The sequence below is a fragment of the Dryas octopetala genome, chromosome 2, assembly GCF_963921425.1.
Source record: "Dryas octopetala chromosome 2, drDryOcto1.1, whole genome shotgun sequence".
Taxonomy (NCBI): Eukaryota; Viridiplantae; Streptophyta; class Magnoliopsida; order Rosales; family Rosaceae; genus Dryas; species Dryas octopetala.
In genome coordinates, this window is record NC_141367.1 from 4,740,074 (window position 1) to 4,766,695 (window position 26,622).

Below are 26,622 nucleotides of genomic sequence, written 5' to 3' on the forward strand. Positions count from 1 at the left end.
ACAGTCAATAGACAACGGTTAGTATTTTATCCGTTATCTTAATTTAATACACAATGGGTATTAAGAAACCGTTATATAATGGTATCATATCCAATGCTATTTGGTTGGATAGATTTTTCTAAATTATTAAAAACAATAGTTTTAGGAAAATCCGTTGTGTAGGGCAAGTTACACAAAAATTAAAAATTTGCAGGTCTTTGTATTGTCAAAGCGCACGCCCGCTTTAATGAAACCCTTTTGGCGCCTTAAGTCTTTTTGGGTCAAACCCTCTTGACTTCACCCACCCATCAGACAGAACACTTAGCCCCCATTCAAGAAGCATGCACTGGGACTGAAGAAGCACTCAGCGCCATTGAACACTTCATCTGCATCCTCAATCTTCACTGCAGCCCAATTCGTACACTCATCGCTCAATCTTCACTCATCACTGGGACTGAAGAAGCACTCGTCGCTCAAGTTTCACTCATCGCTCAATCTTGAATACTTCTGCCATCTTTCTCCTCCTAGCTCCTTCCTTGTCGCCCATTTCTGTGCCCTAATTTCAACACTAATCGACCAAAGAAGCACTCCCGTTCATCATCTTCGCCTATCACTCAGGTAAATTTGGGTTAGGGTATGAAATTTGTTAAATAAAAACAGATTTCAATATGGGTATGAAAAATCAGATTTCGAACGGGTCTTTTCCTCTCTAAATAAAAGCCCCAAATTTGGGTTAGGGTGTGCACTTCTGTTTTGTGGTTAGAAAAGCACCAAATTTCGGGGTTTTTTTCCTGCTTGGTTTTGTGCTTTGTTTAGATCTTGATAACTTGTATAATTAATTTCCTATATATGACAGCATTAGTTGAAGAGGTGAATTGCTTAGTGAGCTTGGGGATTGTGAATATAGGCTGCGCACTGATTGGATTGGAAAGGTGAGTTCATCAGGCTGGTTTTCATTTTATTTTTCTTGTTTGGTTTTTTTTTGTTTTCCCTGTTTTGTTGGTTCTGGCATGTATTTAGGTATAGTTTAGGATTACTCACTACTTTGTTTGAGCTTGGTACTTGCATGTTGAATAACTACTTTGTTTGGTACAGTTTTATTTTTAGACTATTGTAGGGATTGTGTTGATTTCTTGATGCTATTCACATTACTTTTGTTACACATTATAGAAAACATACTTGAATTTGATGGGAATAATAGTTAGGAGTCTGAAATTTTGTATTGAAGTGCATATATAGCTGCTACCCCTCCAATACCCAAAAATATGTGTGTTAAAGGTACAAGGTTTATGGGTTCTGGTATAGTGGTTATGTTTAGTTTGTGTTAATTTCTTTTTGTTTTGTTTCAATAGAGTCAATATTTGGTATGATTTTATAAATGATATGTTTGTTTTTGGTGAAAGATGGATAAGTCATGGATGTATGCGGATAGGAGATCAAGGGCATATGAGTTAGGGATTCAAGAATTCTTCAATTTTGCATTACAGCATGCTAGAAACCCAAACCTCATTCATTGCCCTTGCCAAAAATGTGGAAATATGAGACAATTTGGGATTGGAGTTATAAGGGATCATCTCTATTTAAATGGGGTTGACCAAAGTTACCAAACTTGGATATGGCATGGAGAAGTTTCAAGTACATTTGCGAATGTAGGTAGATGTGTGGAGGAACAAGATGCTAATTTTGTTTCCGAAACAGTGGATATGGGAGATAATGAAGAGGAAGAATGTTCAAATGATTGTAACGATTTCATTAATTCGGTTGGGGATGGCGATGAACCTTTATATCCTGGTTGTGATAAATTCACCAAGTTGGGAGCACTTGTAAGATTGTACAATTTGAAAGCAAAGCATGGATTGAGTGATGCAAGTTTCACTGACTACTTGATTGCCTTTGGGGATTTTCTTCCATCAGGTAATAACATACCCACGTCTATGTATGAGGCTAAGAAGACTTTGTGTGCATTAGGTATGGACTATGAGAAAATACATGCATGCCCTAATGACTGCATTTTGTATAGGAATGAGTATGCTGATGAGGTTAATTGCCCCAATTGTACTGTGTCAAGGTGGAAGTTAAGTAAGGATTCAATTGTTAAGGAGGGAGTGCCCGCAAAGGTGTTGTGGTACTTTCCAATTATCCCAAGGTTTAAAATGATGTTTCAGTCTAGTAAAACATCTGAGAGTTTGACTTGGCATGTTCATGGAAGAGTGAATGATGGTAAGATGCGGCATCCTGCAGATTCCCCGTCTTGGAAGTTAGTGGACTATAAGTGGCCTGAATTTGCTGAAGATCCTAGAAACCTTAGACTCGCACTTGCAGCTGATGGTTTCAATCCCCATAGCTCTTTAAGTAGTAGATACAGTTGCTGGCCTGTTCTACTTGTCACTTATAACCTTCCACCATGGTTGTGTATGAAAAGAAAGTTCATGATGATGAGTCTATTAATTTCTGGTCCTAAACAACCTGGAAATGATATAGACGTTTACCTAGCACCTTTGATTGATGATTTAAAAAGGCTATGGCAGGGAGTTGCAGAAGTGTATGATGCATACAAAGGAGAGTATTTCACTCTAAAAGCTGTACTTTTATGGACAATAAACGATTTTCCAGCCTATGGTAACTTATCTGGATGTGTGGTAAAAGGATATAATGCATGTCCAGTATGTGGAGAACACACAAAACCCCACAGGTTGGTTCATGGTAATAAATGCTCATACATAGGCCATCGAAGATTCTTAGCACGACATCATCCTTATCGAAAGCAAAAGGTTGCATTTAATAATTGTCAAGAATTTTCTCCACCTCCTGTGCCATTAAGTGGGGAAGAAGTATTGGCAAAGGTGGAAAGCCTTAATTTCTTACCTTTTGGGAAGAAAAAGTGGCCCTGTAACCGGGTGGAGGGTGATACAAGAGCGTGTTGGAAAAAGAAGTCAATCTTTTTTGAACTCGAATATTGGAAATCTCTTCATGTTCGGCATATTCTCGATGTTATGCACATTGAGAAAAATGTATGCGATAGTATTATCGGTACATTGTTGAACATTCCTTACAAAACAAAAGATGGGCTTGCAGCTCGTTTAGATCTCCTGGACATGGGGGTACGTACTGAATTAGCACCTATTGTTGGAGAAAAAAGAACTCATTTGCCTGCAGCTAGTTGGAATCTTTCGAGGGAAGAGAAGAGAACCGTATGCAATTCTTTTTTTGGTATGAAAGTCCCTGAGCAGTATTCTTCAAATGTTAGGAGTCTGGTATCAATGGAGGATTTAAGACTTGTTGGCCTTAAGTCACATGATTGTCATGCCTTCATGCAACAATTACTACCCGTGGCCATCCGTTCAGTTTTGGAGAAGCCTGTGAGATATGCTATAACCAGATTTTGTTTCTTCTTCAATGCTATATGTAGTAAAGTGGTGGATACTTCTATACTAGATAAGACGCAGGAAGATCTAGTGGTTACACTTTGTTTGCTCAAGAAGTATTTTCCACCATCATTTTTTGATATTATAGTTCATTTAACGGTGCATCTTATTAGAGAAGTTCAGTTATGTGGACCAGTTTACTTTAGGTGGATGTATCCGTTTGAACGGTATATGAAAGTGCTAAAGGGGTATGTTCGGAATCGGTATCGACCCGAGGGTTGCATTGCCGAGTGTTATATTGCTGAAGAAGCTTTGGAATTTTGCTTTGAACATCTTTCTCGTGGCAGTACTGTTGGAATCCCATCAAGACACAATCTAAGGAATGCAAGCCCTTATCCGGTGCTTCTATACATAGGGTTGATCGTGAGCTTTTGGACCAAGCCCATCTGTTTGTATTAGAGAATACAAAGGAAGTGACACCTTATATTGCGTAAGGGAAATCTGACTTCATTTTCATGTTCATTAATTAAGTCTTTGAGTAGCACAACTATCAATATTAATTGAGGATTCTAACATTTTTTGTAGTGAGCATATGAGCTATTTGAAGGCTACACATCCTAGGTTCAAAAAAAATGAAAAGTGGCTGCAAGATAAGCACAATCGCACTTTCATTCTTTGGTTAAAGAATCGAGTAAGTGTTAGTTTCTTAAAAGGATGCACTAAGCTATATAAGTAATTCCTAGCTTGTATGTAAATGAGTGTTTATCCTTGTAGGTTAAATCTGACCTCAATTGTGAAACTAATGACATACCAGACACGCTAAGTTGGCTAGCTGATGGGCCATGCATGGAAGTCCCAAAATTTAATGCTTATTCCATTAATGGGGTTCATTTTAATACTAAGACTCGTGATGCAGTTCGGGCTGTTCAAAACAGTGGCGTGTGTTGGGTTGGTGATACATTGCAAATTTCTAGTGCGAAAGATAAAAATCCCATAATCACAGATATGTGTTTCTATGGGGTGATTCAAGAAATATGGGAACTTGACTACTTCAAGTTTAGAATTCCTATCTTTAAGTGCGATTGGGTTGAGAATACAAATGGAATTAAAATAGATGATCTAGGCTTTACTTTGGTCAATCTTAGTAGGATAGGTTTCAAGCATGATCAATTTGTTTTGGCTAGCCAAGTCAAACAAGTCTTTTACGTGGAAGACCCTACAGATGCTGCATGGTCTGTTGTTCTATCAACCCAAGATAGAAATTACAATGATTGCGATTATGATGATGAGTTAGGGGATATTATAGTGGATCATGAACCTTTTACCAGAGATCTTCCATCCATTGAGACATTTGATGACATTGTTAGTGAAAATCCTACAAATTGCATTAGACCTGATGGTGAGGGTATATGGATTGATCAGTAGTATCAAAAGGGCATTTATCTAAGGTAACTGGTTTTTTTGTTTTGCTTGAGCCATGACTGTGTGCTTATTTTTAATGTGTGATTTTTGGTTAAGTGTTTTTCTGGTTATATAAAGCTTTTAATCCATGTATCTGATTATATAAAGCTTTTAATCCATGATTGGTATTGTTTTGCAGGTGCTTTACTGCATTCTTTGCATTCTTTGCAAAATTTAGCAGAAACTACATATAAGTAAAGGTTAGTTCTATTAATCTAATTGGAAGGATATGTAGCATATCTCTATGACACTGCCATTCATGAGTTTTTACTTGGTACTGAAAATTAAATCTTTAGTAGTAAATTCTATAGGTTTCAATCATTTATTTATTTATTTTTTACAGTAATCAAAATCAGCTGAGCCCACTTCAATGGGTGCAAAGGCAGTGGCTTCCTCCAAGAAGAAGACCTCCAAATCAAAGGCAGCTGAGCCCACTTCATCTCAATCGAAGGTGACAAAGGACACTGCCACCACCGAGAGCTCAGTTAATGGAAAGAATAAGAGGGGGATGGTTACAATGCCTCGCATTGTAAAGCGAAAAATAATGAAAGTCAAAAAGGTGGTGGAGTTCAATGCAAAAGGGCAGCCACATGGGAAGGCAGCGACCGAGATGCAGTCTTACATTGGGACTTTAGCACGTACAAAGGTCCCAATTATCATAGACACTTGGAAGAAAGTGGATGATCATGTAAAGGACAAAATTTGGGAAAATGTAGAGGTAAGCAACATTTGTCCCAAATTTATATGACTAGTACATTATCATACTAAAACTTTATAAAATTACAATTTTATTAAGATGTAAATTGTGTAACGTGTGTTTCTCTATGCAAGTAGATGGCTTTTGTGCTACCTGCTGAATGTAGGAAGATGGTGTTAGCATCTGCATCATCTAAGTGGAGGGAATTCAAGTCTAGACTGACTACTAAATATGTACTCCCTTACAAAGACCAACCTGATTTATTAATTGACCCTCCTAAAGAGTATGAATTTATTGAGAAGGCAGATTGGAAGGTCTTTGTGAACTCTAGGATTTCGGTTCAGTGGGAGGTAAGATATTAATTATGCCTATTTTTTCTTGGTTATATTGAATTCTTGTAGCCCCTCCATTTCTTTTCTGGTTGGGCAGTAATGCTTCATGAAAGGAAAAAAAAACAAATTAAAAAACATAACTTTCTTAATCTTATTGTCACCTCAAGAAGAGCAATCACCATTACATCCTCATCCTTGACTTGGTTCAAATATCACCATTATGGCTGAATTGATAAGTATGTTATTAATATACTGTACATCTTATTAGCATTCAGGCATACATAACTATATATACTGTTATTAATATATATACTATACTTTGTCAATTAATAAGTAATGTTGCAATTGTGTGGCTGGATTCAACTCATGAATTGCATGCAAGTGAGCTGCCAGGACTTTGAATTGGGATGACCATGCAAGTGATCCTTGGCCTGGTCTGCATGTCAGCTTTTTCTTTTGTTTTATTTCTATAAAATTGTTGTTTTTAAACTTGTAAATAGAGTCCTCACTGTGTGGAAATATTCTATTTTGCAGCAAGTTCACAACGAACAGGTGGATAGGAAATCTAAGCATGAGTATCATCATAGACTATCGCGTAAAGGGTATGCTGGTTTGGAGGATGAACTGGTTAGTGTGAATTTTAACTGCCTTGGTTGAATATATATATATTAAGATGTTAATCAAGTTTATTAAGATGTTAATCATTTGTTTGTTTTAAAGATGAAAACAATGCCTGATGCGGAGTTTGATCGGGCAACCCTTTGGATTAAAGCACACGAAGATAAAAGTGGGAAGATCCCAAATGCAAAGGTAGCGGAGACTGCTGCCAGAATTGTAAGTAAGCTACTGATATTGTATTGATTATAATCCTACCAATGTTGGATCTGACAATGTTGACTTCTTTTTAAATTTGAAATCAACTTTATTTGTCCTTGTTTATTTATAAGACATATATTGTTTCAGGAGGATTTGAAGAAACAGGTAGCTGATGGCACATTATCTATTTCTGGTTCCACTGATGTGCTAACAATGGCATTAGGGACCCCTGAGCACTCGGGGCGAGTTAGAGGTGTGGGAGGTTATGTAAAGCCAAGTTCTTACTTTAGGCTCCCTCCAAGAAAGAGTATAAAAGACACAATCAGAGATAGTGTCAAACAGATCATGGAAGAGGAGCGAGAGAAGATAATAGCTGAGGAACGAAAATATTGGATGGAGAAAATTCATGAAATAGAGGAAGGGAAGAATTCCAAGGCTGAGGGACCAACCCCTGAGATGTTAGCCCCTAATCCCGGTACTCCATCAACTCCTCATACTGTTGGATATGGCTCTGATAAAGCAAGCACCAATGCAGTCAAGAAGACTCTTATTCTGAACAAAGTTGAGGAGAATATTGAAGAAAATGTGGAGAAGGAAATGAAGAAGAATGCTGAACAGCAGGTGGACAAGAAAGACACGCAGAAGATCGATGTGGATGCTGATTGTGTCCACCTGGAATCTGGGCAGGACAAGAAAATTGTTTTGAAGGTATATATTTCATCCCAACTTAACCCAAAGTATTTTCCCTACAATAATCTGTATGTGAGCTAATTATTACTATATTTGTTGTGAGATGGCAGTGCACGAGAAACCACTAGCTAGCTTGTTCACATATATAATAAACCACTATAACATATATTCATTGGAGTTCACCATAATATAATCATACATACTATATAGCTAGTATGACTGTAAACTAAGTGGTTCAATCCTCTGAATTCACATACAATAATTTGACTATAAACCTTGTTTGAAAGTATTATTATAAATTTATAATAATACTTGGCCATTACCCCTCTCTGCAATATGCATTGTATTCATCAGATCAATTTCTCCCTTGCCTAACTACAAAGCTAGCTAGCCTTAATTTTTCTCATTAAGTAACCATGAATATGACTCATAGACACTCTTTTATAATTTGACTCATAGACAACACACCTTGGCAAGCTGGCAGCTGCTGCATGTACAAATTAAGTAGTCAACTAATACAACATATTAATTTTTGATGATTATAAGTACTCCATTGAGGTTTGAATGAATTGAAACCCAGCCCTACAATTAATTTTTATAATGTTATATGTGCTTTGGATGTGTGCTGGGCAGGACAAGATTGTGTTGAATAAAGCAAAAGATGAGAAGCAAGATAGGATGAAGGGAATTGTGTTGAACCTGCAAGCAATGCCTACGCCACTGAAGTTGTTGTGCATGTATGCACAAAATGTTGAATGAGGGATTAACAATCAACTTTGAAATAGAGGCGGACGTTTTTGGGGCAGCTCGTAGAACCTACATACTGTACGAAGATATTACCCAATTTGGTGGCATGGTTGAAATATCAGCCAACTGTATTGTGGTTTACATGAGGTAAAAAAAATGAATAGGGGATTTTTACATATTAATATCCAGCAAAAAAGATGAGATTATTCAATCATGCTAGCTATTTGACTTGCTAAATATTTTTTAGGTACTTGTACAATGTGGTGAAGAGATCAAAGATGGTAAACATGGTTGGTTTCGTAGACCCTGCTCGAACTAGTGCAATAGGGTGTGGAACTGTAACGGAAAGAACACGGTACTTGGCAGATAGGTTCGCCACGTCTTCTAACGATAAGATTTTTTTAGTCCCTTACAATTCCGGGTAAGTTATTCAATGTTAAAATATCTTTGATTGTCAATGTAAATACACATTTCCAGCCATGTAATGTATTTAAAGAGAATTTTAAATGCGTAGAAATCATTGGATGTTGACGGTTATCAATCCGGAGAAGGAGATTGTCTATTTTATGGACCCAATGAGAAGGCGTCTGATCGGTGATGAATGGAGAACTGTTGTGGACAAGTAAGGCTGTAATTTTTTTGTCATCAGTTTATAATTTCACTCCATATCTCATAAAGTGTTGAAATCATTTGGTTTTTCGATCATGCCACAGCGGGATTAAAATATTCAATGCTCAAGTGAATAGGCAAGGGCGTAAAACAATAATTTGGAAAAATATGGCGGTAGGTTGGCTTGTTTGCTTTAAACATCAAATAACAAATTGCTAAATGAACTATATATGTGCTCATTCTAATTAATGTTTATTTGTATTTAGGGCATTCCTCAACAACCAAGTGACAAGGAGTGTGGTTATTTTGTTATGCGCTTTATGAAGGAAATAATTGAAGATGAGGGCTTAGCTTTTGTGAATAAGGTATGAATTAGTCAGCCAACCTGACATTATGTTGGTCATGTTTTTGGTATGAGCAGTGATATGATAATTGTCTTTTACTTGGACATTTTGAACCCTTGCTACTCTTAGGAGCTATATAATATCATGTCAAAATGACTTATAAATTGTTTAGACCTTGCTGGGCATTTATAAATGGGTATTCGAATCTTGAGAAAGAAGTTAATGTATTGTTGCAATTTATAATGCTTTAATTTGTTTTGTGGCTGAAAGCTTGGAAATGTAGTTGAAAGCATGGAATAAAAGGAAAACAAATTGTGGCTGAAAGCTTGGAATAAAAGGAAAACAATTTTGATGATCACTTGTGTTAATATATTGGAGCTTGATTCTGGATATAGGCCCCTATTTTATCTTGTGGATGCTAACTATATATATATATATATATGCTTGCTACTGGATGTTGAAACCTGACAGGGGTATATTCTTCTCTTGCATGCCTATGTTTTTCAATACACCTACTTAGAGGCGCGCATGTCCTTTATTTTTTTCTTTCTACTGGACTGTTTGCATTTTTAATTGAATTTTATTTTTAATTAGTACTCCATGTTTGCCTTGTTTCAGTGGGAACGAAGGCAAGACAACACTTATACCCAAGAAGATATCGATGAAGTCCGGGCTGAATGGGCAAACTTCGTGGGCCAGTTTATGTAGACATTTCTGGTTGGATTTTTGCATGACACCTTTTTTACGTAGGCCATATGTTTAGCTAGACTAGCTTTGGGTATATATGATATATTGATTACTTTGCTAGATTAGCTTGGGATGATTGATAGGCTAGCTGCTGGATAATATTTTGATATATATATGGCAGCAATTAGGTTGATTCATTAGATTGATGCCTAGTTTTTTGGAAAGGTATATATGGAGGGTTTTTGTTTATGGCATATATGGCTGGTTTTGTGAATGAAATTGGGTTAAGGGAGCAAGGTACATATATACAATTACTACCTTTAAATATCTTATATTATTTGGTTATATTAGAAATTCCAATCCTTTATTATTGTGAATTGGTATTTTGTAAATGTATAATTTATTATGAATGTTAATTAAGAAGGGAATCAATTTGGAACAATTAATGGTTGTACCAAAACAACCTATCTCATCAATCAGATTCTGCATTATTTGTTCATAATTGCATTGTGGTCAAAGACAATTGGGAGTTTCTAAAAACAGATGTAAACAGGCACATTATACAACAGTTTTTCGATCAAAAGCGTGGTCTGTGCCCTTGACTTACAATGGTTCAATATCATAAACCATTGTCTAATTCTTAAGCATACCACACAAATCATAAGAAGCCATTGTGCTAAGTACCTTCATACAATAGTTTCTAATCCAAAAATCGATGTACCAAATAAGTATATACAACGGTTATATGGTTAATATTTAATTATCTTAATGCATGAATACAACGGTTTCATATAAAACACCGTAGTTTGAAAAACCTATAGACATGGCAATACACATATTATTCCATAGATTAGACAACGGTTTTTAACAATAAACCGTTGTTTTAATGGCTATTTCACCTCGTGTTTCTACCTAAAATAGTTGTAAAACCAATTCTTTACTTAACATAACCGTTGTTTAACATATATATACACATCGGTTTTTAAATATAAACCGATGTTTAAATTGGCACTCAACAACGGTATCTTCCAAATCATTGATTTTAAAGGTTGTATATACAACGGTGGTACATCTATAACCGTTGTGTAGGTGCACCAGGACAACGGATTTTATCCGTTGTCTATTGGGGATATGAATAGACATCGATCGATTAGACGACGGTAAATTATAAACTCAGACAACGGTGAAAATCCGTTGTCTGATTGCTATTTTGTAGTAGTGTAAATTGGTACTAGCCAAATGAACAACGAATAAAAAAAAGGCAATCATAAGAAAAAGGATTAAAAAAACATTAATTTATTATCACATACCTCCCACTTCGTATCCAAGGAAAAAAAAAATGAAAACTATATATGGGCACCTAAAGAGATCAAGAAATCAAAATTAAATATTTAGAGTTAAAGTAATTAATAATTTAGAGTTAAAGTAATAAATATTTATGGCAAAGGCTATAGTTAATCGGTTTAAACAGGTACTTCCCCAGATTACTTCCCCAAGTCAAAGTGCTTTTGTGCCTGGAAGATGCATTTTCGACAATATTCGAGTAGCATTTTAATCTATCCATTCGATCAAAATTCAGCATACCACACGTACTCCTAAAATGGTACTGAAGCTCGATATTGGTAAGGCTTATGATAGCGTTGAATGAATTTTTTTTAGACAAATTATGGCCATATTGAGCTTTCATGTGCAATGGATTGAGCTTATTATGAAGTGTGTGGAGTCAGTTTCTTATTCAGTGCTTTGGAAGGGTTCTCCATCCTTGCCCTTTCGACCTACCCGTGGACTTCGTCAAGGTGACCCGCTATCTCCTTATTTATTTTTATTAGTTACTGAAGGATTTTCTAGATTACTTTTCTTTAAAGAGCTGCATGATATGTTACATGGTATGGCTGTTACTCATGAGGCCCCACTGATCTCTCATTTATTCTTTGTTGATGATAGTTTGCTTTTTGCCAATGCTACTCGAGAGGAAAGTGTTGCTTTACAGGAAGTGTTCTTTATTTATGAGGCAGCCTCGGGTTAGAAAATTAATCTTGATAAGTCTGATGTTTCGTTTGGCCCCAGAATTTTGCAGGTGCAGGAAGATGATGCTCTTTCTATTTTGAAGATTCCGGTGGTTCCCTTTCACACTAAGTACCTTGGTTTGCCAACGGTTATTGGTAAAGGAAGGAAGCATGTCTTTTTTAGGCTTAATGCGAGATTGAAAGATACCTTGAAGGGTTGGAAAAGAAAAACTCTCTCCATTGCGGGTAAAGAAGTGTTGATTAAGGCTGTGGCCCAATCATTACCTACGTACTATATGAGCTACTTCAAACTTACTGATGGTATATGCAACGAGCTACTATCTCTTATTAGAAATTTCTGGTGGGCCAATATAGGGTGGGACCGTGGTATTCACTGGGTTACCTAGTATGATTTGTGTCAGAATAAAAATGCAGGTGGGCTCGACTTCCGTGATTTGAAATGTTATAATCAGGCGATGGTGGTGAAACTTGCTTGGCGTATTCAATGTAAGCCGAATTCTCTTTTGGCTCATGTGCTCAGTGCCAAAAATTTTCCTATGCACCATTTTTTGGTGCAACACTTGGGGTTGCTCCTTCGTATCTGTGGAGAAGCATCTTGTGGGGAAGATAGTTATTGGACAGAGGGCTACGATGGAGAATTTGTACAAGTTTTTGGCGACCCTTGGATCCCACAACCAAGCACTTTCCAAGTCTGTTCATCTCCGGTCCTTCCCCTTGATACCATGGTTTCAAAGTTAATTACTCCTTCTGGGCAATGGAATTTAGACCTGCTGCATGAATCTTTCTTTTCAGAAGAGGTAGTTAGTATTCTCTCACTTCCTTTGAGTCAGCATGGTCCTCTCGATTGACTTGTTTGGCATTATGAATGTTCAGGGAAGTATTAGGTGAAGTCCAGTTATTGGTTAGCCTCCCAATCTCTGCAGCCTTCTACACGTGGTCTTGCTCTAGGGGCCTCTTTTTTAGGTTCATCTTCTGCTGTGTGGGGGAAGATTTGGAAGATGGGTCTGCCTCCCAAACTTAAGTTTTTTATTTGGAGGGCAGCCAAAATGCTTTACCTTGCTATGTTGGCTTGTCTAAACTAGGAGTCTCGGTTTCTACTAGTTGCCCCAAATGTAATGGACGTTTTGAGGATGTTATGCAAGCAATTTGGTACTGTCCTTTTGTGCGCAAGGTTTGGCGCTATTCTAGTCTTCACAAACTGGTTGATAGGGGAGCTATCTCTTCTTTCCTTGATCTATTTGGTAAGGTCTATAGTCAAGCAAAACATGTAGAGCTAGAGCGTTTCTGTGTCCTTTCTTGGTTCCTTTGGTATGAACGCAATTTATGGGTGCATGGTCAGTCCACACGTACGGTGTTGGGAGTGGTGGCAACAGCTGATGCTTTTTATCATGAGTTTGTATAGTCACAAACCCTACCACCTACCCATGTGCCACCTCCTATGCTACACTAAAAGCCTCCTGGAGTAGGACTCTACAAGGTTAATGTTGATGGGGCATGTTGCGTGAGTCAGATGGCGCATGGTATTGGAGTCGTGATTTGTAATGTCGCTGGTGAGTTCATGGCTGGATCATCTTCCCCTCTTTTTGGGTGTTTAGACTCTACTGCTATTGAGCTTCATGCAATTGCACATGATCTTCAATTAGTTATCGACGGTGGCTTCTTTGATGATCAGTTTGAAAGTGACTCTTTAGAGGCAGTGCGAGAAGTTAATGGTGTAGCTGAAAACTTAAGCAAGTACGGGGTGCTGGTTTCGGGCATTCAGAACTTGCTTCCCAGGTTCTCCTCATTCTCTATTTCATATGTACCTCGTGCTTGTAATAACGTGGCTCATAAATTGGCCTGTTACGATTTACAATGTCAAGAACAATTGGTGTGGCTTGAAAATAGTCCCTCTTGGCTTCTTCCAGCTCTACACCATGATGTAACCGTCTTGATTAATGATAATCTCTAATAGGCCATGGGCCTCTCCTTTTCTTAAAAAAAAAAAATATATATATATAATTTAGTTTGGGAGAAACTATATAGTTGAACAAAGAGAAGAGTTAGTGTTAATCATGTGTTTGATGATTGACAATCGTTTGTGGGGTGCACGGGTCTTCAGACTCTACATCCATCAACAATCAAACTATCTAGGGGTGGGTTCAGTCCGGTTATCGAGCTGAAAAGCCTAACCTGAAACACCAGACCGAGACACTCCGGTCAACCTCCATCGCAACTGTGATCAAGACCAAAAGCTTGGTAAACCGATTTCTGGTAAACCGAAGAAGTCAGTCGGCTTGGCTCGGTAATGGGCCTCAGCCGATACATAAGTCTGATCACCTATTGCCGCCATCCAACCTCCACCATCGACAAAAGCCATAATTGGTTTCTCAAAATTCTCAATAATTGGACCAAACAAATCCAACCAGCAGTAAGAGAACAATGAGAGGATGAAGATTGATACCTAGGTCGCGGCCAAAAGCCTCCAAAATCGGCTAAATCTGCCGAAGAAGCAACTAGCTTCTTGACGTCGATTCATCGCCGTGGAGGCTCCAATGGACGATCAGGGCCCACAATCATGCTCAGAATACGAAGAGGAAGAGATTGATGGTCTCGAGTCGTTGCTTTTTGGCCGAAAAAAGAAAATCCGGTGAGGATATATGGCAGTTCGCAATTGCACGCGAGAGAGAGAGAGAGAGAGAATAAAAAGAGAAATGTTGGGGAGAAGAAGAAGAAATGAGAGAGAAGAAAAGAAAAGAAAGAGAAAAGAGAAAAGAAAAGGAAAAGGAAAAGGAAAAGGGGTATGTCAGCATAAGAGAAAAGAAAATAAAAGGATGAACAAGTACGTTCACATAGACTTGGCAGTTTAGTGGTTAAGGCACTCAGACCTTCCCTTGTGAGTTGTGTTCAAACCCCTTATAGTATATTTTAATTTTTTTAATTTTGGGTATTAAAAATTTAATTAAACAAACTAAAATATATATAAATTAGTTTAATTAAACCCTTTAGGCCTCGTTTGTTTCACAGGACTGTCTTGGCATGGACTAGCTGTAGGGTCTGGCATGGACTGGCTTGGCATGGCCTAAGCTAGCTAAGAACTGCCTTTATGTTTGGTGCAGTGCAGGATTAACAACCTGAATAATGAAAATAGTCTTGTCCTATGTTTGGTGCAGTGCAGGACTAACAAGTTGGAAAATTAAATTTTGAAACAAAATCATAAATCCCCATATTTATTTATTTAGAATAAAAAGATTAAAAATGACATTTTTGTAAGAATAGATAGAGGCAAGTATTATTCTTATTCAAATTCTGTATGATCATCAGTTTGCCCCGGCCAATTAATTTTCAATATCCAAGTCAATCACTTTGGTCTTTGGAAGTTAATAGGAAGCACACATATCTTAACATATTATGTCAATGGGCGGCTTTGCAAGTAATCAACCTTCCAAAATGTTGATCAGTGTCAAAACATTCATTGAGGTTTTGACTTTGAACTTAATTAATTATTGGCACCACCTATTGTAGAAATTAGAGCAATTGATAAAGAGCTAAAACTTTATATATGACAAGCACACATACCCATCTCTGCCATTGCCAGAAGTGGATGTATATATATACGTGCATCACACACAAGTGGTATGTAACAATGTTCTCCAGAATTCCATTAATTAAACTTGTTCACACAGACAAGCTTAAGCTAGTTTGTCAATTGCCCAAAAGATACAAGCTTAAAAAAAAAAAAAATTAAACAAGCAACAACAACAATTCCCAAAAGATACATATTTCATTCCTCATCAAAGTTTCAATATATAATTTTCATATAGGCACAATTCCTATATCATAGAGGCTATCCAACCCAAAAACAAAATCATAAATCCCCATATCATAGTGCCTATCCAATACAAAAACCAAATCAGAATTCTCATATCATCGAGTCTATCCAACACAAAAATAAAATTAGTTCTTAGTCCACAACACAATGGAAACCATATAAGCACATCATCCTCAAGCATTGTTGCCTAGAAAATCTTGGACAAACACTTCTTTGACACTATCATCTAATGACTTGAACATTGAGATAGTTTGAGGTTTTACCAAAAAGAAAGTTAATGCCTTTATTTGATCCCTAGGTGACAGCCCCATATTCTTGAGTTCTAAGGCAATGTCAGAACGATCTTCATTACCTCGAACTATGACCTCAGTGACCCTTTCCATTCTTTTTCCAGATTCTTCAAATAATTTTTGCAATGCAACAACTAAGGTTTCTGATCGATCACCTGAGGTTCCAGCAGCTCTTTTTCTCTTTCTTTGACTAATTTCATATTGTCTGCCATTTTTGGTCATAGGAGATGCAACATTCTCAGCTCCAATGTCATCAATCTCATTTTGGTCTTCCTCCTCCATCATGTCAATAGGAACTTCGGCTCCTTTTCCATTAGCACGGTCTTTTCCAAATATATTAGCAAGTCTATCATACAATGGATAAAATTTGTTTCTCCATGGTTTCGCATCATCATGGTACTATGCTAAAATAAGAAAAACATTCGTTTAATTTCAAGGTCAATAATAATAATCAAAATAAAATGGATATGGAAAACATATACTTGCACATAAGTATTCCATGCATCATTACTGTCAACTTCAATGCACTTTTTTACATCATTCCATGCGAATCCACTTGTGTTCGACATGTCATAGATTGTACTATAATTTTTTTTCCATTTCTTCAATTTGGACTCAATATGTGGATTCACCTTGATATTAGAGGTGGGACATACAAGTTCCAAAGCTTTCTCCATTTCTTTCAAGGTACCAGGTTTGAAACTACCTGTTTCACATCGGTGGCCTCGAGCAACAAAATCCTCAAGGATCGCTAACAAAGCTTCTTCTTCAAATGACAACCATTTCTTCCTAGTGTTTTTCTTCACTTGTTTAGAAGTTTAAGTACTCTCACTTCCCATTCCTAAACATCCAAATATGCACCCAAAGTTAATGCAATAATTAAATCACAAATACCCACAATCTGCACTACAACACCAGCAACTCTCATTCATGACCAGATTATGTGACTATGCAACACCAAAGTTAATTCAATTTGTATATCACAAAAGCAAATACAAACAAATACATTGTTAAGAAAATACAAACAATATCTAAAAAAAACAAATACATTGTTAATCAAATAGATGAGCAAATACAAACATAGGATACCATCCATAAGAAAATACATAAAAATGGTTATGGCTACCCATGCCTTTCCTTCCACTCATTATACATTTCTAAAGCCATGTCATTTCTCTTTGCAGTCCATTCGTCAGAGGATCCGACGGTACCAAGCATTTCACCTTCCATCACATTTTCTTCATCTTCAAGGTCATTTATTGCATGTTCCATTGGATCACTAGACATCTCCCTTCTAATAAAATTATGTAGAAGACAACAAGCGGTTATTATTCGACATTGGGTCTTTATTGGATAGAAAGACGGACTCCTAAGTATGGCCCACCTAGCTTTTATCAATCCAAAACAACGTTCAATTACATTCCTTGCCGATGAATGCTTCATGTTAAAAAACTCCTCATGATTGGAAGGTGTATGTCCATCTCTCCATTCGGATAAGTGATACCTTGTTCCTCTATATGGTGCAAGGAATCATTCACCATTTGTATAACCGCCATCTACAAGATAATAATATCCTAATAACCAAAATGATAACTCCTATTAGCATGTGTATGTATACATACAAAAACTAAACTACCTTATAGATTGGACAATAACTAATAGCCTTACCGGTGGGAACCTTTAACCCATTGGGCCTAGTTATCGCATCACGGAGAACTCTAGAGTCCGATGCGGAACCCTCCCAACCCGGTAACACAAATATGAATTGCATGTCTCTTGAACACACACCCAACACATTTGTTGCAATTTCACCCTTCCTTGTTCGATATCTTGGCTTGTCAACTGTAGCTACCCGCACTTTTATGTAAGTTTCATCTAATGCTCCCAAGCAATTCTAGATAATAAAATGGTAAACTTTCATTACTTCATAAAAAAGTAAAAGAATAACTGAGTATGTAGGAATTTCAAAAAAAATGAGAACATACCTTAAAAACTCTCCACCTATTATCTGTACTATTATCACGTACAAGATCTGGGACTTTCAATAGTCTACCTTGCAATCGCAAAACTCATTGCAACACTGAATTAAAGTACCTACTAACAGTCTCTCCCGACCGGAAAAATCTACCGACAATGGTACGATTCTTGACATGATGTGCAAGTACATGTAAGAACATACAAACTTGCTCCTCAATAGACACCACACCATCATTTTTTACCCTCCCATCATGGCGAAGTAACTCACATAATAGACCAAATGTCCTTCTATCCATTCTAAGTTCGTTCACACATTCTATGTCACTATTCCCTATTATGCTATCTAGATAACGCAAACGAGTCTCATGTCTCACACAAATGCACGATTATTCAATGATCGTCTTTTAATATGTCTCCGTTTTGAGTTTAGCATCATCAACACAAGAAGCGTGCAAGCACACATTATCTCTGAATGCCAAAACTCCAACAATAAGATCAACAAAATCGATCTTCGATCCAAATCTAAAAATTTACATACAAACAAAGATGATTTAGTTATTTTGTTAAGATAAAAAAGAAAGAATTTTGTTAAGCGTAATGAAAGAACTAAATTTTTTTTGGTGAATAAATAATTGTTCAGGACTACAGATAAAACAATAGACCAAAGAAACAAATAGTAGGCACATAAGCCTAACAACAAAACAAAGTTAATGAGAGCAAACAGAACCCAAGCCTAAGAACATATTAGCTAATTACTAAGTCAAAATTGACAAGCTACGTACATAAGCAAAACAAAAGAGGTAAAGCAAAATAAAAGAGGTAATGATAACTCAAGTACAACAAAAGATAATAAACCAATTAGGATACAACAACATCATCAGGAAGATTCAAGAAAGTCACCTAGTCATCATGCAAATTATTGTGCATGATGATAATGGTAATGATAACTTAATATTATGGAATTAATGAGTTTTATCAATTTATATCAATAAATTTATGACACTTTAAAACAACTGATACAACACTTTAATAACCCTTGTATATAAACAATTGGAGACCTGCAACGTCATCTTGAATAAACCACAAAATTCACAATAAAAGACTAATAAAAGAGATCAATTTGGCCTCTACACAATATTTTCACTGTCTTTGAGAATGCCGAAATCTCTTGACCAAAAGAAAAATGTCAGAGCAACAAGAAACCCAAACCCAAAGAAAGCCACTGATGCCATGATCATAAAAGACAACATGAAGCAGTGAGTGCCAGTGCCAGTGCAGGACTCATCACATTCTCAATTTTAAAGCTACATAATTTGTAATATACAATTTGTTATTCAAGTAGATTTGACGAAAAAAAAAAAAAAAAACCATAGATCTGGAGAGGAATTTTGAAGAGAACTCACTCTCTGTTGTTGCTGCAGGTAGAAGAAATGGGTTGGCTTTTTGTAGAAGATGAAATAGCCAAACACCCATATTATCAATGTCAAGAAAACCCAAAAGATTACCCAAAAAATACATAACATACACTCAGAGAAAGAAAACACAGAACACAGAAAACACCCAGAAGATTACTAGTCGCTTCTGCCCAGTTCTTCTCGCCGGTCGCCGCTGCCCAGTTCTTCTCGCTAGTCGCCGCTGCCCAGTTCTTCTTGCCGGTCGCTGCTGCCCAGTTCTTCTCGCCGGTCGCCACTACCTAGCTAGTTCTTCCCGTTGGTCGCCGCTGCCCACTCTTTCTCACTCTCTCTTTCTCGTTCAGTTTGTTCTCTTCAGATATGAAATTGATGCTTCATCGTATTCTGTTTTTTAAGTTTGGCCTTAGATAGACCCAGCTAAGGAGGTTCTTAGCTAAACCTCCACATTTTCATGGGTTTCACTAAGCCCACCTAAGAATGCTCATTTAAGTTAGAGGGGATTCACTAAGCCCCATTTTTTTAAATCCTAAGCTCACCAAACATGGGCTTAAAGTCTTAACTAAGCCAGTCCTGTTAAGAAAGTGAAACAAACATGGCCTTAGAGTTTTAGCCTTTTAGAGTTTTATTATACCTATATGTTTTACAATTTATATAATAGATTTCATATAAAAATTCATTAAAAGTACCCTAAACCCAAAAGTTCTAAACCCTATACTATTATACTATATATAAGTATATATAGTATATACCCATTACATATACTAGTATACTCTATACCCATTACTAGTTTGGTGTTTGGGGTTTGGTGGTGTTTTGGGGTTTAGGGTTTGGTGTTTGGGGTTTGGAGTTTGGAGTTTTGGGGTTTGGGGTTTGGAGCTTCAATTAAAATAAGATATAAGAACTTATAAAATTATATCATTCAACATTTTTACATAATAAATATATGGTTCAATTGAAATAATTTTATTAAATATTTATATACCTGGTTCGGTTCGGAGTCTGGGAACCAAAACCGAACCGACTTTCCTAGTTCGGTTGACAAACCGGTGTCTCGGTTTCGGTTCACACTTGGTGCGGTTATTTTCGATTTCGGGCCGGTTCCCAGTTTTCCAGTCAAACCGACCCAACCCTAAAACTATCACCCTTGGGTGTATTTACTCTTTGATCAAATTATTGAAAAAGTAATTTAGTAAAGTTAAGTATTAGTGGGCTTTATTACAAAAGACCTAAGAAAAAACAATGTAATATGATGCATAGAAGCTATAGCTCCAAAATGTAAATTCCAGTTGAGGCACAAAGCTTAGATCCTTATAAATTGCTTTCTATCCAAGGAAGAACTCGGTCCGAACTGATTTCCACCCGAAAGATGCACTCAACAAGTACAATCCTTAACAATCAGAACAAATAACATCATATATATAGTTGTCCCAATTTCTCAAAATTAAATACGAATAGAGAATTTACTCTTGAAAGAATGAAAAAATTATTATGTATGGTCCTAACATCATTTGGCATGTTGATGTGACTAATTTACTCAAATTATAATGTGTATAATTTTTAAAGATATTGGCCGGGTAACATGATCTTGTAACTAAAATTTTCAAAGCTACGATAAAGTTTGCTCAAGCTACCAACCATATATGCATTCTTCAGTGACGGCACTAATGAAAGTGCCAGGAGGGCAAGATAGAAGATAGAAGAGAAAGTCCACAAAGTCCTTGTCTTCTTCAAACACAACTTTGTGGCCCTTTTATCAATTAGGAGCTTCAACCCATCACTTTTATTCGACCAAAAAAAAAAAAAAACTATCACTTTTATTGGTTGCCATTGACTCAGTGATCGAAAACTAATATCAAGGCCTTTGTTGTTAGACTATTGATCGAAGATAACGTTATAAACTTATAATTGACCAATTCTTAATGTTCATCTCATTACTCATTACGTTGTTTGCATATTGTTATTTGTTGTGGTATTAGATGAAAGTAGTTATTATCTGTTGGAAAATTTAATATGCAAATATTAAATATTTAAGTGAATGGAAATTGAAAATCAATTTTAAGTGAAGGTGTTTGACCCGTTTGTTGCCCAAAGAAATTCATATGATTTTTTGCCTTTTATATGAAACAATTCAAATAAATAGACAAAAACTATATTAATTTATGAAACTGTAACCAGCATAGATTTTGGGCTACTTTAGATACTCTACGGATAAATCGTTAATGACTCAACTGTAAGATGTCATATTCAATTGGGTAACTAAACCCTCAAACAAACTGTGCAGAATTAAAGGACACTCCCAGAGACACTCACCAAAGCATTGTTTGACATTCTATGAGATCAATATTCTTGTTATTCTAGCTAGTTTTGGACATAAAAATGGGTAGGAAAGAAGGCCATGCAATTGGGATTGATCTGGGAACAACGTACTCATGCGTGGGAGTGTGGCAGCGCAATCGTGTAGAAATCATAGTGAACGATCAGGGTAATAGGACCACTCCATCTCATGTTGCTTTCACTGATACTGAGCGATTGGTAGGTGATGCAGCACATAACCAAGCCATGAGAAACCCTGCCAACTCAATCTTTGGTATGTTTATCTAACTTATCTCTCAAATCAATTCCATATTCCTTTGAGGCTGTGAGTGTTTTCTTTCTTCACTAATTTATTTTCTGTCTGTGTTTTTTTTTTCCCACTATTTCTTTTATTAGCTATGGATTACATTTTCTTAAGCTGAGCTTGAGTTTAGAAATTTGCATGTGTTAATTTTGATTTGGGTCCTATCTAGGAGTTGCATTATGCCTGCAGAATGAGACAGAGAATTTGGAATATATATATACGTACGTACGTGTCAATTAAGCAACTTAAATAATGCTTCTTTCACAACTGAATGTGCATATATGAAATGGTGTGTAAAACAACCTACCTAGCTATACTTTGGTTTCATATGATTACATACATGATATGTAATGTACCCGTAGGATGGGACATCATTAATATATATATATATATATAGTTATATAGGTACAGCTGTGTACAGATTTATGCATATTTATAAGGTCAGTGTTAAAACCATGTAACAATTGCTAATCAATTAACCAATAACACATATTAGTAGAATTTGTAGCAAAATGAATGATGATAGATTTAAAGTTAGTCATTGTGTTATTTCAATCGTGTAACCTACGGGTGTTACTGCATCATTCTAAGTGTACTCTTGTTCATCGATTTGTAGATATAAAGCGGTTAATTGGTAGAAGATTCAGTGAATTCTCTGTTCAAAGTGATGTGAAACTCTGGCCATTCAAGGTTATTAGAGGTACTGGTGACCAACCCATGATTGTTGTTACCCAAAATGGCAAAGAAAAAAAGTTTGATGCTGAAGAAATCTCATCCATGGTTCTCGCAAAGATGCGGGAGATTGCTGAGGCCTACCTTGGTTCAACTGTGAAAAATGCAGTTATCACTGTCCCTGCTTACTTCAATGACTCACAACGTCAGGCTACAAAAAATGCTGGTGAGACTGCTGGCCTAAATGTGATGCGTATTATCAATGAGCCAACTGCCGCAGCCATTGCTTATGGCGTTGACAACAAGGCCGATTGGTATGGCGGGAGAAATGTGTTGATATTTGATTTAGGTGGTGGTACTTTAGATGTGTCTCTACTTACCATAAGTGGTGGTGTCTTTGAAGTGAAAGCCACTGCTGGAGACACTCACCTAGGAGGTGAAGACTTCAATAACAGAATGGTGAAGTACTGCATTGAGCAATTCAAGAGGAAACATAAAGTGGACGTTAGTGAAAACCCTAAAGTTCTTAGGAGGTTAAGAAATACCTGTGAGAAGGCAAAGAGAAGACTTTCATTTACGTCTGCAACTGAAATTGAAATTGACTGTTTGGATAAAGGTATTGATTTTTATTCAGCTATCACCCGAGGCAAATTTGAACAACTGAATACGGATTTGTTCAACAAGTGTATGCAGGTCGTGGAGAAGTGTCTGAAGGATGCTAACATGGACATAAGCGGTGTGGATGATGTTGTTCTTGCTGGAGGCTCCTCTAGAATTCCCATGGTGCAACAACTATTACAAGATGTGTTCAAGGGGAAGGAGTTGTGCAAGGGCATTAATCCGGATGAGGCAGTGGCATATGGTGCCGCTGTTCAAGCTGCTATCTTGAGTGGGAATGGAAAAGGGGAGCTTCAAGACTTCACTCTATTGGATGTCACCCCACTCTCCCTTGGGGTGGAGATTGTTGGAGGGAGTCATGGTTCCTGGCATAGAATGTTTGTTGTGGTTCCAAGAAACACCAAAATTCCTGTCATAAGAAAAACAACTTTGGCTACTTCCTATGACAACCAAATTGTGGTCACATTCTCCATTTATGAGGGTGAGAGTTTAACAACCTTATATAATAAATTTTTGGGTAGATTTTGGCTCTTGGACATTCCTCCAGCTCCCATGGGTGTTCCAATGTTTGAAGTTTGCTTTGAGATTGATGCAAATGGTATCTTGAGTGTGTATGCTGAGGACATGTCCACTGGCCAGAAGAAAGGGATTATAATCAACAATGATTGAAGAACTTTGGGAATTGAGAAGATGAGGTAAAGCATGATAACCTATGGCATACTAAGAGTCTAAGACTGAAGAAATAGCACATGTTTGCCAATTAATCAATTTGGTATTCCATGGTTTAGCTATATTTTTTAATTGTTTAACTTATGGCACGTGAGCAGCAAGTCTATTATGCGAAGGTTCTGTTGTTTGGGGATGAATCAAAGTTTTGGGAAAGTAAGGCAGCCCATGGTCACTCCTTTTGATGCTGGTCGTGCGTTGACTTACTGGTCCTTAATTTTGCTAACTGACTTGCCTGGTTTTTGTCACTCCTTCAAACTCTTTTGATGCTCTCATGGATGTTCAAAGTATGTGTCTAGTCCGTCTCTCACAACTTTGAATTCGTCTCTATGATCCCAGCCCAGTCTAACTTTAATAAATGGGTTCTTATTAGGCAGAACAATAATTTCTTTCAGTGACAGTAGGGATATGCTCATGCATGTGCACGTATTCAAAATGTTAAGTATCTATATTCAGTAGGTCATTCCAAACAAGTCCATTATAACAATGCAAAAGAAGAGAAATTATAACTCATCAAAAGCAAAAACCTCATGCATAGAAGCTATAGCTCCAAAATGTAAATTCCAGTTGAGGCGCAAAGCTTAGATCCTTATATATTGCTTTCTATCCAAGGAAGAACTCGGTCCGAACTGATTTCCACCCCAAAGATGCACTCAACAAGTACAATATCCCTAACAATCAAAACAAATAACATCATATCACTACAAGAAATAAAGGTTTGGGCGACGAACTCAATTCGTCGAGAGTTTAGCCGCCCAAGTCACGACGCCCAAGAGTTTGGGCGACGAACCAGTAACTTTCGTCGCCCAAAGACAGCTTGGGCAACGGATTTTTTTCGTCTCCTAAATCATATTATTTGTCGCCCAAAGCCTATTTTGGGCGACGAATAATTTCGTCGCCTAAGGCCTATTTTGGGAGACGAATAAGACATTTCGTCGCCCAAAGAAGGTTTGAGCGACGAATATATCCGTCGCCTAAACATGCTTCGGGGGAGGAATAATTAATTTCCTCGCCAGAACATACTTTGGGCGACGAAATATTTCGTTGCTTAAACATGATTTGGGCGACGAACATCACTATTCCTCGCCCAAAACATGTTTAAGCGACGAAATATTTCGTCGCTTAAACACTATTTTGGGCGAGGAATAGTGATGTTCGTCGCCCAAATCATGTTTAGGCGAAGAAGATGTTCATCGCCTAAACATATTTTTTTTAAAAAAAAAATATGTTTTTTATTTAGATTATATATTTGAATTTAATATTAAAAAAAAAATCTTTATTCAAAAATTATATAAAACAAAATTAATAAATTTATATATCAAAATATCCATACAAAGTAGTAATAACCCTAATGATCAATCTATTCTAAACCAGTAGCATCATCATCATTCATATCTGACGGAGGTTGATGAAAAGATGATGGCGGGACAAACCCAGGTATCGCCTTAGTCAATGCAGCATACAACGCCTCCTTCTCCGCTCTCTCAGCTCGTAAATCCTCCTGCAACTTCTTCACTTGAGCGGACAACCCTGTGACGACTGCAGATGGCTGAGAAGAAGATGAAGACGAAGACGAGGATCGAACATCACGAATCCGCCCATATCCCATGCCGCGTATTTCCTTACCGGGCCTAACACCCAATGAGTCTATCATAATACGAAGTCCGACATCGGGATCGGGTACTGGAATCGACTCCAACGGAGTACCCGGAGGGTGCTGCTCGGCCAAGCTCTCCAAATATATTCTCGAGTTGGCCACCATCTCATCCTTCAAAATGTTATATATACAAGTAACCAATTAGAAAAATAAATATAAAAAATTGTGAAAAAAATTAAAATATAAAAAACTAACATGTTTTGCCTTGGCCGCATCACAACCGGGATGAACATAGATATCCCCGAAAGTGTCTATCTCTGGGAATTGCGACCCACGCTGAAAAAGAAAATAATTTTGTCAAAGACCCAACCAATATTAAAGAATATATATGTATTAAATTAAATAATGACGTACTTGACGTCGCGACTCCACTCGATATGAGATGGGCGTCGGACCACTATGATGGTTAAACGGCTTCCATTTCCGGTTTCTGGCGTTGGCGACCGACTTCTTCTGTTAAATATTAAGCAAATTATAAATGTGTTAGTGTATGCATACAATAATAGAATAACAAAACAATAATCGATTTTTTAAAGATCGCACAAAAAATGATTAAACGTACCAAAAACGACGGAGTCATAAAATGATTGCACAAAAAATGCCACTGGTCAGACCGCTTTACCAACTCCATAGGGGGGTTCGCCAATGCCTTAACTGCCGACGAAAATCCCTTGAAATACACGTGTAGTTCGTGCTTCCACTGCCTGTAGGACTTGATGAGTAAATCTGTCATGTACGTGACGGTGAGCGGATCATCCATCTGAATGTCAAAGTTAACCTAAAAAAATATTAGATTGTTATGAATGATCAAATTTATCGTTTTGAATTAATTATTGAGCTATATACTCACTGAGATTGAGCGGATCACTTTGTGTTGAATCTCTGCCGGCAATTTTTTCCAAGTGGTTGCAAACATGGCGCACTCGGCACGGATAATAGCCCCCACATCGTGCGAGAACAAACTGTCAATGTTAGGATCTAACGGTCGTCGGCCGTTTTGCACACACATGACTGGAATCCGCGCCCCAGTACTGCACACGATCCGAGAGGACTTCAACCCACTACATGGTCCCCTCGTCGCAGTAGAT

The 26,622-nt window shown here is 37.1% G+C and overlaps 6 protein-coding genes and 1 pseudogene across 6 annotated transcripts; 6 read left to right on the plus strand and 1 right to left on the minus strand.

The window, feature by feature from the left end:
- The first annotated feature begins 1,382 nt into the window (after positions 1 to 1,382).
- Positions 1,383 to 4,769, plus strand: LOC147292630 (uncharacterized; annotated as a pseudogene).
- A 406-nt stretch (positions 4,770 to 5,175) lies between these two features.
- On the plus strand, positions 5,176 to 8,099 carry LOC147292631 (uncharacterized). The gene is made up of 6 exons (XM_086230896.1): positions 5,176 to 5,523; positions 5,640 to 5,852; positions 6,369 to 6,461; positions 6,555 to 6,668; positions 6,798 to 7,358; positions 7,974 to 8,099. The coding sequence occupies exons 1-6, from the start codon at positions 5,176 to 5,178 to the stop codon at positions 8,097 to 8,099; spliced, it is 1,455 nt and encodes a 484-aa protein (XP_086087022.1).
- A 79-nt stretch (positions 8,100 to 8,178) lies between these two features.
- On the plus strand, positions 8,179 to 10,104 carry LOC147292632 (uncharacterized). The gene is made up of 6 exons (XM_086233357.1): positions 8,179 to 8,234; positions 8,335 to 8,508; positions 8,602 to 8,709; positions 8,801 to 8,870; positions 8,963 to 9,061; positions 9,659 to 10,104. Exons 1-6 carry the CDS (start codon positions 8,194 to 8,196, stop codon positions 9,746 to 9,748), a joined length of 582 nt encoding a protein of 193 aa, XP_086089483.1. The 5' UTR covers positions 8,179 to 8,193; the 3' UTR covers positions 9,749 to 10,104.
- Positions 10,105 to 11,393: 1,289 nt separating this feature from the next.
- On the plus strand, positions 11,394 to 12,602 carry LOC147292633 (uncharacterized). The gene is made up of 3 exons (XM_086230897.1): positions 11,394 to 11,720; positions 11,805 to 12,054; positions 12,169 to 12,602. Exons 1-3 carry the CDS (start codon positions 11,394 to 11,396, stop codon positions 12,600 to 12,602), a joined length of 1,011 nt encoding a protein of 336 aa, XP_086087023.1.
- A 662-nt stretch (positions 12,603 to 13,264) lies between these two features.
- Positions 13,265 to 13,705, plus strand: LOC147292634 (uncharacterized). The gene has a single exon (XM_086230898.1). The coding sequence runs from the start codon at positions 13,265 to 13,267 to the stop codon at positions 13,703 to 13,705; it is 441 nt and encodes a 146-aa protein (XP_086087024.1).
- Positions 13,706 to 15,738: 2,033 nt separating this feature from the next.
- LOC147292635 (uncharacterized) lies at positions 15,739 to 18,346 on the minus strand. Its single transcript, XM_086231697.1, has 4 exons — positions 17,841 to 18,346; positions 17,524 to 17,749; positions 16,338 to 16,696; positions 15,739 to 16,254 (listed from the first exon to the last, which is right to left on the minus strand). Exons 3-4 carry the CDS (start codon positions 16,530 to 16,532, stop codon positions 15,739 to 15,741), a joined length of 711 nt encoding a protein of 236 aa, XP_086087823.1. The 5' UTR covers positions 16,533 to 16,696; positions 17,524 to 17,749; positions 17,841 to 18,346.
- Positions 18,347 to 21,620: 3,274 nt separating this feature from the next.
- LOC147292636 (heat shock cognate 70 kDa protein-like) lies at positions 21,621 to 23,820 on the plus strand. The gene is made up of 2 exons (XM_086230899.1): positions 21,621 to 21,831; positions 22,478 to 23,820. The coding sequence occupies exons 1-2, from the start codon at positions 21,621 to 21,623 to the stop codon at positions 23,818 to 23,820; spliced, it is 1,554 nt and encodes a 517-aa protein (XP_086087025.1).
- Positions 23,821 to 26,622: the final 2,802 nt, after the last annotated feature.